Raw genomic sequence first — 14282 nt, forward strand, 5'->3', positions numbered from 1 at the left:
CACTGCTCCAGCAAGGATCAGGAAGGCAATGCACGGGTGCCAGCTGGATGTCACCTCCTTGCTGCCATCGCCCAGGCCGCACGTCACCTCTGCACGCCACCTCGGTTTTCAGAAGCACTGAGGAGTTAAACATGTTTTATTTTCTGCTACTTAGAAATTGTTTCTCCTGGGGAAGAGCATCCTCGGATGCAGGCAGCCCAACTCCCCAGGCAGACACAACCCAGTGCCCAGCTCCCCGTGGCGGGGAGAGCCCTTGGCCGTGCAAGAGCTGCAGGCAGCTGCCTGCTGGGTGCAGGCAGGGGCCAGGCTGCCCAGCAGCCAGAGAGTTAAGCAGCACCAGCACCCCCATTGCAGGCAGGGCCCCCCTCTCCCCAGCCCAGGAGCAGATCAAAGCGCTGGGTATTTACCTCCTGGCTGGGTGCTGGACACTGGCCCTTTCTGATAGGGCTTTTCATCCCTATTAGGGCCGTGAAAGGCCGAGCTATGAGATCAGCTGCCAGGGGCTGTCCAGGGACAGCGCTGAGCCGAAAAGGTCAGGAGGGAGGAGGAGAAGAGAAAAGAGGCAGAGGCTTAAGGGACAGGGCTCAACAAAATCGCATTTACTGTGGTCACGGTCTTCAGACAAGCCTCCAAGACAAGGAACCGCGTGTTGTCTAAGGCCCATTATTTGGGTTTGACATGTCCAGTCCCTGGGCTTTGAAGTTGGGAGCAGGACACCGTTAGAGACCCATTTGTTTCCAGCGCAAGCCCACCGGCTCCCACACAGCATCTCCCGCGGGGAGAGGGTCTCCTCCGCCCTCTGCCACCAGCTCCCGGCAGAATGGGGATGGAGGAAGAAAGCCAGTCCCCAAAACCAGATCATTATGCCACCACGACAGCTTTGCTGCGCCCAGGCTTTCCACATCGCCGCAGGTGTGTCGCAAGCTGGTGGGACGAGAGGACAGCGTCGGCCCATTTGGGTGAAGAATGAGGAAGCCGGTTAATTGGGTTTTTATCAGCAGAAGTTCATAGCTCTCATCATGGCATCAAACGGCACTTTTGCTTTCAACTCATCTTCACCAAACAAGTTGTGGGACGGAAGATGAGGAGCACATGAAAGTGGCCACATTCAAATGCAATCAGCAAAGAAAGCCAGAAAAAAGCTGGCGGGCTGACAAACTGCCCTGGGGGGCTGCGCCCGGCCCCCCCCCCCCCCCGCTGGCACGGCACCCATCAGAAACGGGCAGCCAGTGCGGCACTTGCCAGGGCAGAAGGAATCAGGGAGGAAATTATTAAATCCCAAGGGCTGCAGAAAGGAGCTCAAGCGGCTCCACAGACACTCTCACACATGCTGGCATCGGCTAAAGGCTTCCCAAACCAACGGCAGCTATTTCGGAAGCTGGAGGAGTACAGCCAGAAAAGCAAGCATGGCAACGTGTCCCAAAAAAAAGAAGGAAGGAGGATTCTAGCAGTTAGCAGTATATAGGTGACCCCCTTTCTCCATGCTGAAGCACAAGCTATAGAAAAATGCTGACGTAGAAAGGCCCAGGGACGAAGCCCACGTCATAGAGGCAGCAATGGTTTACAACAAATAATTCTTGCCAGGTTAAGTCTAATTGCATCTAAAAACAGAAATGCAAGGCAAGGGGTTTAAAGAAAGACTCAGGGTAATGTATCTGGTCTTGCTGAATCCTGCTGCCAAAAAGCGTTAGATTGGATTACAAACATTATTACATCAAAAATGGATTGAAGGGCTTAAAGACTAACAATGAACAGCGTACGTATTAGATTTATGGGGCAAACATCTACCGGGGCCTCGCTTTTACTTTAGCATTTCCACCAAATGAGGTCTCCTTGCCTTAAAGAGGCTCACAGGAGTGCTGGGACACCGGCCCAGGGACTCGGCGGAGGGCTGGGTACGAGATCCCACCAGGGAAAAACACCTCAGCACTTGGCCAAGGCGCTGCCCACCGCACCTGCAAAGAGCTGCCTGGAGAAATCAAAAGGCTGAGCAAGGCTTTGCTTGGGAGTCTCTGCTCTCCTGCACCCCATCCAACACAGGAAGGGCTGCAGGGACCACCACCACCACCGTGTCCAAGGATGAAGCGAGCTCTAGGCTTGGGAACATGTCACCCGAGGCAGGTCCCTGCCAGTGTACGGTGGCACCAGCAGCAGGCTGGGCACCGCTGGGTCACATCCAGAGCTCCTGCACGGCGGGGAGCCCTGCCGGGAGCTCCTCCTCATGTCGCCCTGCTGCCAGGACATCAGGATTAATGCATCTCTATCTAGGCACCTCATTACCAGAGATAGCAAGACTGGAGCAAGTTCAAAGAGTAGCAGCAAGCACAATTAAGAGCTGGAGTGAATTAGGAGGGGAGGTAGCGAGCTGAACCTGCACGGCTGGCTAAGCCGTGGTGGGGCCAGAGCTGCCCACGAGCATCCCAGGAGTGTAGACACCAGGAAGCGCGGGAAGGCTGCTTAAGTGGGACTTAGACAGCCAAGGAAGCAGAGAAAATCAACAGAAACTGGTAAAAAACAAGGCTAGGAAATGTTGGTATGGTCAGGCTCTCAGACCTGGGGCAGATGATCCACAGGCATGAAGCAGGACCCCCACCCCACCTCTAGGACAGCACCTTCACAAAAGTCTTCAGTTTTCATGTCCCTATGGCCTCTTGCTCCTGCTTGCCCCAAAAAGCAGGCAGATGGATTATTTTTAGGCATTCGGACACATTCTTCCCTCCCATTTCAGCCATTCACAAGCAACCAGCTTTTCTACCAGTTCAGCAGGGACGAAGGGAGGAGTAACCACATGCCTGCTAATGAGCCAGAAGCACCTTCTGCCCTGATGAGGATGGTGTGAACGATCCAAGCCTTGCTGCTGGCCCAGGGAATGGCAGCAACACTCTCACCTGCACACAGGTCTGCAAGTACAAGCTACCCTGGAGTCCCCACCGACCTTTCCAGCAGCCTGCCCACGGCTTTGTGCTTGGCCAAGGAACCCCCCAAAGGACTTTCTTTTGGGGCAAAAAAGAATTCATTCCTGTTGGACCTCACCTTCCTACCTCCCACGCAGCACAGCAAGAGGAACTGCCTGGGAGAGCCACCACCGCGTGCTTCCCACTGTCTGCCCGTGGTGTACAACAGTTCTGCAGGGAGGAGACAGGACACCAGGGACAGGAGACTTCCACCCAGCCACAGGACACCAAGGACAGAAGAAACCACAGGCTGCCTGAACCCAGAGTCTGCCACGGAGCAAAACAGCCAATTCCCAAATTCCCAACTTCTCCATCCTCTTAGAGCTCCGTCCCGAGGACAGTGCCCCACGTTCTGCCAGAGCTCCACGTCCTCCCCCAAGCCTCTGTCTCCAGCATGGACCTGCGGGCAGGAGCTGCCACATCTTGTTCTTGATGAAAAGGCTTAGGAAGAAGCATCACCCTCCCCTGCCCAGCCCGGGGAGAAAAAATGCTTTTAACGAAAGCACTGGCGTGGAGGGGCTCGGTGCAAGGCTTCAGCGAGGATGGGGAGAGGTTACATTCGCTTTCAAAAGCCTTTTTCATTACTAAGCTGAGGGCTGGGGCCGTGTCCCTCTGTGATAAAAGTGGCCCTAAACAAGGCTTGGCATATCCAAGGCGAGGAGCAGCCCTGAATGGGGAGGGACCCCGGGAAGCCCCCCCGGCTCTGGCGGGGAGGTTTTCCAGCTGGCTGGGGAAGGTGGGGGCCAAGCGACACACGTCCCGCTGCCGCCCCGCTCCCCACTGCTTCGGCATCGCTTCTCCCAGCTTAGGGCTGCCAGCAAATGAAAAGGAAGGGGAAAAAAAAAACCCTTTTGTGTGTCAAGGCAAAGCTTGGGGAGAGGGAAGGGGGGAAAAAAAAAAAAAAAAAAAAAAAAACAACATGTGGGTGGTCTGCTCAGGAGACTTTTGACTTTGTTTTTTTGGCTATTTTATTTCTTGGCAGAAAGAGCTCCTGGGGCTGCTCGGCAGAGGGTACGGCCAGATCACAGGAGCATCCTCGGCCCACCCAGGGGCCAAAGTTCAGCTGGCAGCGGCTGCTTGCTCCCAGCGCCGAGGGGGCTCGCTTCAAAGCACAGAGGAGTCAAGAGAAATTAAAGTCAGAAACAGGCCGAGGAGGTGGCAGAGAGCACTACTGGCCCCCTGAGGAGAGAGGGGGACCCCACAGGGATGCTCTGAGCACCCCACTCACCACATCCCTATTCCAGCCCTATATAGGCTCTGAGATGCTGCAATGGGAGACTGGGAAATAAGAGGATAAATAGGATTTTACGGCGGTCTCTGAGGAGATCCCCCTCGCCTTGGGATGAAAGCAGGATTGCATTACAAATATAGAAAAAAATTCTAGATAGGGGAGAAGATTCCTATTGCTGCTAGCAGAATCATATAAAATAAAGACTGGGTAAAAACAAAATGAGTTTAAGAAGCCTCAGCTGAACCTCTGACGGGATGCACAGCCGGAATTTTGCAAGCTGTGCCGGCACAGCACAGCTTGCAAAATCCCGGCTGTGCATCCCATCGGAGCTGCAGCGAGCTGGAACGGTGGTGACCCAGGTGTGCTGGCAGAGGTGGAGGGGAGCTGGCACCGGCTCAAAGCCACGGGGGCCCCTGGGGAGCTGCGTTAGTACTCAGCAGCACACCGTCGGCCGCTTGTGAAAACGCCACCGAAAGCTACGGGCAGTTGATTTAACTTAAGCAAGAGCTTTCGTGTGAAATGCAAAGCAACTCCTTAAAACTTGTGCAATTCAGAGCCTGGCAAAGCCTTCTGCCTGCACCTTCCTGCTGGACTGCATTGCAGTGTGAGGGACCCCGTGTTTCTCCTCCCTGGCGCCTCATTAGGCTCCTGAGCTCATTCTGGGGAACCCATTTGTCTTTGAGGCCTATTTGCAGCCTGAGGGTCACACAGGATGGAGCACAGGGGTGCAAGGTGGGACCCCACTTTCAGCCCTAGTTAGCATGATGACCACAGTGCTGTTTGAACTTGACCTTTGAGCACGGAGGAGCTACTGAGTGCTTCAAGCTAACCGCCTGATGTACAAAAGGCAGACTAATGGCTGTGCATTTAGTCGCTCTCCCCCCTCTTTGCCCACCACAGGGAAAGCTTGCTGTTGAACTAAGCCTTGCATCAGCTGGGGGACAGAAGAAGGGCTGACCCTCAAAAGGTCCCAGAGCCACCAGGCTGGTGCCAGCCATGGTTACTCATGGTAAAGGAGATGGGAGCCTGCACAGAAGCTGTGCTGGGGCTTTTGGCATCCTCAGCCCATCCCCGGGGTGCCTGGGCTTGCAGCCAGAGTCGTCTGCACCCCCAACGGCTGCAAAGCTGGTGACCCCACCCGTGGCCCCCCAGTGACACCAGGTAGAAGGCCCCAGATCTGGACAGCGAGGGTGACCGAGCGATAGCAGCTCTCAGGAGAGACTGGCCCCGCCAAGGGGTGACTCAGCCCGGCGCAGCCCGCGGTCTCTGCCGGTACTGCCGCCGTGCCGAGCAGGCTGAGCGGGTTGTTGCGCCAGGTCCTCCCCACCGTCACCCCTCCTACAGCCACACGGTGCCGGGGTGCAGGTAACCAGAAACCCCTGCCAGCCCCTTCGTCACCACCCCATGCTCAGCCACACGTTAGGAAGCACTAAGCAAACTTTGCCACGATGGAAGCAAGAGTGGGCTCAGGGCTGACCTGCCAGAGCCTGTTCCAGCTGCTTTCTCTGCACAGGGTTTACTCAAATTATTCCGCAGCAAAACTACAGTCAGCCCAAGCCCCAGGGACAGCTCGCTGGGGAAATACAGGCTGGCAGCATCACCGTGGCACCGTGCTACGGCAGAGCACCTCCTGCCCCCAGCTGCCTGCAGCATCCTCGCCACCCCCTCTGAGGGCAAAGATTTGAGGCTAAAAATACATTGTTTACCAACTGGAAAGCACCAGCTCCCACGGCTCAGCGCTCACTTCCCACACGGGTGGCTGACCTCTGTGCCACGGCACTCACCGGCAAGCCCACGGCATGTGACAGCGGGGGGAGAGATGAGCCACGCAGCCACCGTGCCCTTTGCCGGCTCCATCTCCTCAGTCACCGTTCCTCTCAATCCCAACTGTCCCACCAGGAGCTCCCCAGCTCCAAGGCAAAAGCCCTACAAGAAATGCCCTGCAATGCCTCCAACAAAAATGGCAGCAAAAAAACCCCAAATAAATAAGCTCCAGACATGACGATGCTCCAGACACACGCTGCCCCTCGGTGCCAGGGCCGACCCCGACTGGGGGACTGGCTGTGGGCAGGGCAGGGGACACAGCACAGCAGCCAGATACGGGCCGGTGACCCGCTCAGCCGGTGACACATTCCTCCCCCTTCTCCCATCCAGCAGGAAATATTTTCCATACGTGTCAGCTCTTTGCACTGGCCAAGTTGTGAACAAGCGCCTGGCGACACTCTCCAGGTCTCCACGGCCCCCCCCGAGCCGGGGCTGGTGGTGAGGAAGAGGAGGGCAACTCACATGTGATGAAGTAATCCTGCTGCCGCTTGAACTCCAGGCCCATGTAGTTGGGGCTGAACTCCTGAAACTTGATGGTGAACCGGATCTCCTGCTCGGGCCGGTTGCACGTCACCAGCACGTTGGGGTCCATGACGGTGCTACAGGCATCTGCCTGGTCCTTCTTCACCAGGTACAGCTTGTAGTACTCGTAAGGCTTGGACGGCTCCGCCTTGGGGCAGATAATGTCCAGTTTATCCCCAATCTCCGGGTAGATGACCAGTCCCTTTCCAGTCATGAACCTGGAAGAGAAGAGGGCGGGAGGTTAGCCACACGCTCAAGCGCAGGCAGTGGGGGCCACACCAGCCCATCCCACCCCGCACAGAGCCCCGCTTTCACACTATTTATTTTGTGCTTAAACTCTGCTGCTTTCCCTCCACAAGATGTTTTTTGACACCAAAGCCCTCTTCTTCCTTTATCAGCACTGCACATGCAAGGAACCAGCATAGGCTCCCACCAACAAAACCAGGGGCTCGCTTGGTTCCGTCCTGCTCCCCAGCCCCCCTGCCACGATGAGGGTGAGCACCCTTCCCAACCCGAGCCTGGCACCCAAAAGGGAACGGAGTCTTCCCACAAAGGGCCGGGGAGCGGGCGGGCTGGAGACGCCACGGCTCTGCCCCACGGCCAGGCAAGGAGCTTCCTGCAGGGACAGGCGATAATTAGGCATGGGGAGAAGTCCTGACAATGGGGTGTGGGGAGGGATCCCTTCCACGCCCCGGCTCCCTGAGGTATTCCTGTCCTTAAATGGGAGGGAGAGAAGCATCCTGCAGGACAACTTCTACCAAGCCAGGCTCAACTGCGTGCCCAGGAGCGTGGGAGGACCGGATGGAGAAGAGCAAGGAGGGAGGAAAGCTATTTGGGGCTGGAAGGCAGGGCATTGCAAAGGGAAGGAAGGCAATATGCTGATAATTAGCATTCAGATTTCATTATTATGGAGCAATACTCTGATTTTTTTTTTTTTTTTCATTGTGAAGTAGAGGATTAGGGCAACAAGGAGAGAAGCAGCAGATCATCTACTTTGATGTAGGCAACGTAACGCGTTCTTGATGGAAGATAAGGTGGGAATGGATGTTCCTGCAAAGTTATCTCTGCTGCAACTCCCTCACATATTTTGGGCATGGCGAAAACAAAAGCATGTGCTTCAGCAGGCTGCACGTCTGTGGCTTTCCCTTCCTGCTCTTGGACACTGCCAGTCCCTGCCCCATCCCACCCCGGCAGTCGGATGAGGTGATGGGACACCTTCTCCCCACAGCCAGCTGCACCGGCTGAGGCTGCAGGCACCATTGGAAGGAAGATCAAACACACAAGCCCAACCTGCTCCGTGGCTCTGGTACAAGTCTTAGCAAGAAGTCACAGAGCTGAAACCAGCGCCTGAGCATCCCAGGCTCCAGGCCTCTGGCTGCGGGAGCCCCAGCAGATCTGCACGGGGCTGGGCGGAGGCAGGCGGAGCCCACGCACACCCCAATGCCCTTGGCAAGGGCTCCGGCACTCAGTGCCAGCTCTAACAGCGGGAGGGACGGCCAGGACAGACAGACAGACATCAGCTGCACCTCTCCACCAGCTCGCTGGGGCAGAGGGGGCAGCCCTGGCGCTCGCCCTCACCCAGCCCCAGGAGAGGAGGCAGAGGCACAGGGACAGGGGGTACAGTCCCTATCGCCCACGCTGCCCCAAACGTGGGAGCTGAATTCAGACCAGTTATCTGCCCTGTCCTCCCTGCCAGACTGTGGCACAGCCTTGACCATGTCGGCTCCGGCAGCACCCGGAGAGGCACCATGGCCATGGCAGGGACAGTTGGGATCACACCAACCCCAGCACCACCAGTTCAGCAGCTGCACCTCTGCCATGCAAGCCAGTGGGAAGCAATTAAGGTTTGTAAAAGCGATGGCTTCTGGAGGAAGGCGATGCAGCAGCCTCATGAGAGAGTAGGAAACGTAGCCCCTAAGCGGCCTGTGGAGGTGGGATGCTGCACGGTGCCGCTGGCACAGCAGAGCCCGGCCCCATCCCCGGCGCTGCCGCAGGTGAGCCACGCTTTGCCTGAACGTTACCAAGTAGGTCAGCTGGCCCCTGGCCAGCACGCCGCTTCCAGAGCCTTGGGAGCGATAAAGGCTTCCCCCCACCCACAGCCGGAGCCCTGACGCCATCCCGGGAGCCGTGCAGCAGGAGATGCAAAGGAGCCCCTGCCCCTCCCTCCCCTTGCTCACCCTCCCCACCCCGCGCCAGGCCGCAGACATGCAGCGCAAGTGAACACTTGCACGCTCGCTCACGGGTTCCCACCCTGAGAGGCAGCTGGATCCCACACTCATTTCTCCACGGCTGGGCTGAGTCAGAGGCTTTCTGGCACAGGACTCCCAAGTGACTCAAATTCCCTCCTCCAGCCCCTGCCAGCTCCCTCCTGCCCAGAAGATGCCAAACAGGAAGCCACAAACAAGTCAAGCAGATGTCTTGCCACGCCGGAGAAGGAGGAGAAGGCTCCTATCCATCCGCCATCTCCATACCAGAAGGCCCTACCACACCTCCTTGGCCAAAGCCTTGGCCAACACCCACAAACTGACCCGTCCACGCGACACCAGCCTGCATGGTGACGGCATGGCCGCCTGGGATCGGGTCAAGCTGATGTTTAACAAGGGGAAAGGCCGTAAAGCAATCAAGGGAGCTGAGAACAACCCAGCACCACATCCTGCTGGCACTCCTTCATCCCAGAAAATTCAGAAAGAACGCCTATGTTTGTTTTAGCTGTTTCAAGGATAAAACAATTAGACGAATTTCTTCTATTAATGCTTGGTCTCAGCTTTAAAAGCAAGCAGCTTCTGCCTGGAAATTAGCCCTATAACATTTTCTGGATCTCCTACATGAACATCGAGCAGGACAGAGCAGGCAGCCCTTCATCACATGCAGCGGCAGCACTGCCTGGGGCTTTTGGGGGTGCTCCCTCCAACCGCTGCTCCCTGCCAGCCACATTCCTGCCCACATGCACGTTTTACCCTTTGTCCTCCAATTTCCCTCATTTATTCTCCTTCATTTCCCCCTTAATGTCCTCCCCCTTTTCTCTAAAAGCAGGGCTGTTTCCCAGCCGACATGCTGGGCAGCACGAGCGGTGGAGATGAACCCCTGAAGTGTATACCTTCAAAACCGCTCTCACAGCTCTTTGAGCTCTTAAACCACATGTCGAGACTTTTTTCCCCAAAAAATTTTGTTTTGTCACAAGCAATGATTTATGACAGTCATCCTAGGGAAGACTGACAATGGTTTCCATCATGTAAGAGGCCAGTTCTACAGGAAATTCTCCTTAAAAATACAGAAAGTGAAAAGCAACATTTATCACAAGAATACCAGAGAAAAAAGTGTCCAAAAATTGTCGCAAGGTGCCTGTACACAGTGTTACAGCAAGTTCTGGGCATGAGAAATTTTACTTCAGAAGGACCACTGAAGGCAAAAAAGAATTACACTCTTGACTTGTCTTTACAAGGACACATGTTCAAATTTATCTTAACTAGGAAGTATGAACAGAATTCCTTTTAAATTAATAAGGGAAATTCATCGTGCCCTCAAAGCACAGGCTGTAATTTTGGCAGGGGGGGCAGAGAGGAATCTGCTGTGTCCTCTATATATTACAGTCTGGTTTCCCTGATTTAAGGTCGAGAAGAAAAAAAAAGAAAAATCAAAATTCAACTCGAACTTAACGCTCTAACTAAGACTGACACCTGCACAATAACATGCTCTGGGATGGAGCCCCAGACACACATTTGATTAGACAACCCAAATTCGGGTCCAGCAGAGCAGCAAGGCACTCGAAACCCCACTTTCTGACCCCGTTCCTGGGACACGAGCAGAGCCCTGCCCACCATCTGCCCCAGCAAGCCCCTCGCAACAGAAGCAGGGCAGACCCACCACCAGTGCACCACCGGCAAGGGCCCAGCGCTTTCGGGGCTAATCCTGCACAACATGTGCTGGAGCCCTGCCACGGAAGGCCGTGAGCTGGCACGCAGCACCCCAACCACCCATGGCATCCAGTGGGGTCCCCCCATGCACACACCTTCCCGCCCGAATCATCCTCCTCTACCTCTCCCACCACCTGGGAGGAGGATGGCAGCTCCAGCTTTATTTATTTAGCATTGGTACTATCACCAGTTAGCAGCTCACAGATAACATCTCGGTAGCCTTTCTCCTGGTGTGGAAGGTGGTGGGAAAGATTAACTACACCCATTAAAGTTTAAAAAAAAATAATTTTTGCCGGTGCTGGGCAGAGCATGCTGGGAGGGGAGCGCTGGCCTCCACTCTGGTTATCACCAGCTTCATCATTTCAAGCCCCTCAAGGCGATTTTTGGGTGGCACCTGCGGCTGCCCACCTGCAGAGCCGTGCCGACCGCCGAGAAGCCCCCCGGCCCCCAGGTCCCAGCCCCCCCCAGCCCCCAGCTCCCGGCCCCGCAGGTTCCTTGGGAGCGATCAGGTGGCGGCGTCCAATTTCTTCATTGTTTCGGGAGGTGTTTTCTGATGGGAAAGGTGAAAAGGGTATTTGTGAGCCTTGTAAACCGATTCCTCCGAGTTGGGTAAACAAGGGGAGCTCTGTTGGCAGCGGGATGCCGGAGCAGAGAGACGGGATTAAAGAGCAGGCTCTCCCCTGCCCTGAGCTGGGGGGCAGCTGGTGAGGACCTGCAGACCAGGCAGCCCCCCTCTCACCAGTACAGAGGGCTAGACTCCCCTCAAAGGCCCAAAAAGCTCCAGTGGGACCTGATGGAGTGACCTGTGGGCTACAAGTGGGACCTGCTGGAAGGGCCATGGACTCGGCCAGTGCCCGCCCTCAGAGGCATGGCACCACGGAGGTGGTTTGCTAGGAGAGAAAGAGGAATGGAGGGATAAGAGATGATAATCCCTTGAAGCTCACACCTCGGCTTTCAGGAGGAGCAGCCACGTGGGAGGGTGGCAGGGCTCCCGGCAAACGGCCTGCCAGGTCACAAGCCCATGGCTTCCAGCACCAGCCACACCAAGGAGCTCCAGCAGCACCGGGGTTCCTGCAACCGGCAGACCCCCAACGGACATCACACAGGGATGACCTGCTCCATCCCACCGCTGTGAGAAGGTCAACAAGCCCAGGAACACAGGGTGAGAAGGAAAATCATGCAGGTTTGATCGGAGCAAGCTCAAGACTCATGTTGGGCACGATGCCTCTCTCCTCTACACACCCCCCACCACCACGCAGGCTCCTCTTCTCCCCGTGGGCATGCACAGGCTAGCAGACTGGGTCACGGTTAAACGTGGACAAGCTAACATGTTCACAGCAATAGCTGCACACACAAGCGTCCTGCAGATATGGTATCTGGCACCTTTACAAACATCCTAGCAGTCCTTCCACTCTTCCTTAGGGAGAACGTGACCAGTAAACTGCTTGAAAATGTAATTTTTGAAAAGAATGAGTTGACACACATTCCAACAACCCTTCTCCCCACATGCCCAGGCATTCCTTGCACCACACTGACTATAAAATCCTTGGGGCAGCATCATCTTTCCCCATATCCAAGAAACACAATGCACCTCACCTTATTTCAGGCTTTGCAGAAAACAGAACAACATTTAAAAACAATTTTCTCCTTGGAGAAGATGCTCTAAAGCATTAATGCTGACATACATACAAGATGACATATGCTAAATGCTGTTTTCTTCAAAGAAATCCAAAAATAACTGTATCTAACAAGGAAGACATCTACTTCTGGCAGTGAAGGCTGCAGGAAGGCTGCTGATGCCTGGCAGAGCGAGGCGCTGCGAGAAGAGGGCAACGATAACCGAGCGGCATACAACTTTTTCTAGTACTTAGAAGCTGTGTTTTTTTCCTAGTGTCTGGGCAGCTGAAGGCCACGCTGGCATAGCTCTCCATATCAGCAGAGCTCAAGGGTCCTCCCAGCAGGACCACGGCTCCCGCGAGCCACCGCAGCTCCCACCAGCTGGGAACCACTTCAGAAACAGGACAGGAAACAGCCCTGCAAGCTAAAGAGATCCAGAAAAAAAAGCCAAAACTCCGTGTACAAATTGGGTGTGTTCTCCTGAAAAACACTTCCAAAACCTGCAAGAGCTCTGCCGATGCCCAACTGCATGCAAAATTAAACACGTGCCTCTCTCTGTTTCATTCTTACAGTTTTCTGGGACACTGCAGCTGCCCAGGCACAGGGGACTCTCACTGCCCAGGACACTTGGCTGACAGCTAGAAGAAAGCAGTCCTGTCCCTGGAGGGGTCCCCCAGACCCTCTGATGCCACGGAGCCAGGTCACACTCCAGCTATGGGCAGGTCCCTCCAGAGCTCACACTCCGACATCACTCCAAAGCTCCTCCAGTGATGCCCAGCCACCTCCGCATTGGCCAAAACCCGTATTTTCACCAAGCAAGAAACATCAAGAGGTTGGTAGCAAATACTAGGACCTTAGCTGGGCAGTACCTTCACAGCACCGTGTCTGAAGTCAAACAGCATCATCATCAGACAGGGACAACTGCACGGTCCCCTGTGAGCCTGAACTGAGAGCATCATATATCCCATTTCAGGGGGACAGGGGCAGGGTTTCCCGGCAATACCCCAGGCAGGGCTGGGCTGCCTGCAGCCATTGGCACATCACTGAGGGTGCCTGGCCTGCCCCACGGGACACCACAGCCCACCATCCACCCCACTTCACCTTCCAAGAGCCAAGGACAATTAAAACACAGGATTGACATACTTAACCCAACAGTCCACCTGAGATACACCATCCCAGCAGCATCCACAGCCCTTTCCAGAAGCAGTGCCAGCACCCAGAGGCACAGGACCCTTCTTCCTTTTTGACCCCCATTAAATTCTTGGGAACAAAGATATCCCGTGGAAGGAAGTTAATTACAACTTGAATAAAGAGGTTCCCTGCTCTCCTTTGCCTCCCATCTGTATCCGTCGCCCTCTTCCTCGTTCAGTCGAGTTACTCATCACCACAAGAGAGGGTAAATAACAGCACGCGAATCCCCACACTTTTAGATCCCACTTCTTTTATGTGCTCTTCTATTATTAGTTTCCTTTAAAAGGAGCCTTCGATCTTTTTTTTTCCCCTGCTAATCTATGCATAATTATTTTCACCGCCCTTCTGCAGACCTCTTCTATTTCTGCTGCATCCTTTCGGAGCCAAGGTGGTCAGCACGGAACCAAGCAATTTCAGGTAACTCGAAAAACAGCCTCGTATCTCCTTCACTCCTTTGGCCTCTACTGCTCAAAGAGATGTTTTTCAGGTATTCACAACTGCACCTTCCAGACTCCCCAGCTCCTCACCGTCCCCTGTCCCCAGGCAGGGGGAACCACCTCTGCTGAGCCCCCCGCATCCGCCCCACAGGGCTGTCCCATCCCGTCCCCCTCCCAGATGCACTCTAAGACCCTTTTTCCACATCTCAGGTTTAATGAGGCCCATTCAACCCTTCCAAAGACAAAAGGCCCTTCTCGTTTCCAAACGGATTTACACGACGCATCAGTGAGGCATAAATGGGTTGCCATAGCAATGCACACCCCGACCCCCCCCCCCCAGCACGAGGATGCCATTTTCTAAATCCATTGCTCCCCAAAACTCCTTTGTTGCTTTAATGCCAGCTGTAAAGCTCGTCACAGGCTGGTAAAAACACACACCCACCCAAAAGTGACCCCCCCCCCCCTGCCCCGGAGGTGTCAGGGATGCCATTTTTTGAGATGAAATTAAAAGATGCTCAAGCCAGTGTGTGTGTGTCTCCCCCATCCCAGTGCAGGCACCCCGGTAAGCTCTGCACCATGACCAAACTCCAGG

At 55.1% G+C, this 14282-nt stretch overlaps 1 protein-coding gene across 1 annotated transcript in view; it reads right to left on the reverse strand.

The window, feature by feature from the left end:
• The window catches only part of EFNB1 (ephrin B1), a 54558-nt gene that overhangs the window by 17121 nt on the left and 23155 nt on the right, over positions 1–14282 (reverse strand). The window contains exon 2 of the mRNA XM_042807415.1: positions 6472–6749. Within this exon, the coding sequence (XP_042663349.1) occupies positions 6472–6749 (278 nt within the window). The remainder of the gene's footprint in view (positions 1–6471; positions 6750–14282) is intronic.

The sequence above is a fragment of the Tyto alba genome, unplaced genomic scaffold (assembly GCF_018691265.1).
Source record: "Tyto alba isolate M040663 unplaced genomic scaffold, T.alba_DEE_v4.0 Super-Scaffold_5, whole genome shotgun sequence".
NCBI classification, from domain to species: domain Eukaryota; kingdom Metazoa; phylum Chordata; class Aves; order Strigiformes; family Tytonidae; genus Tyto; species Tyto alba.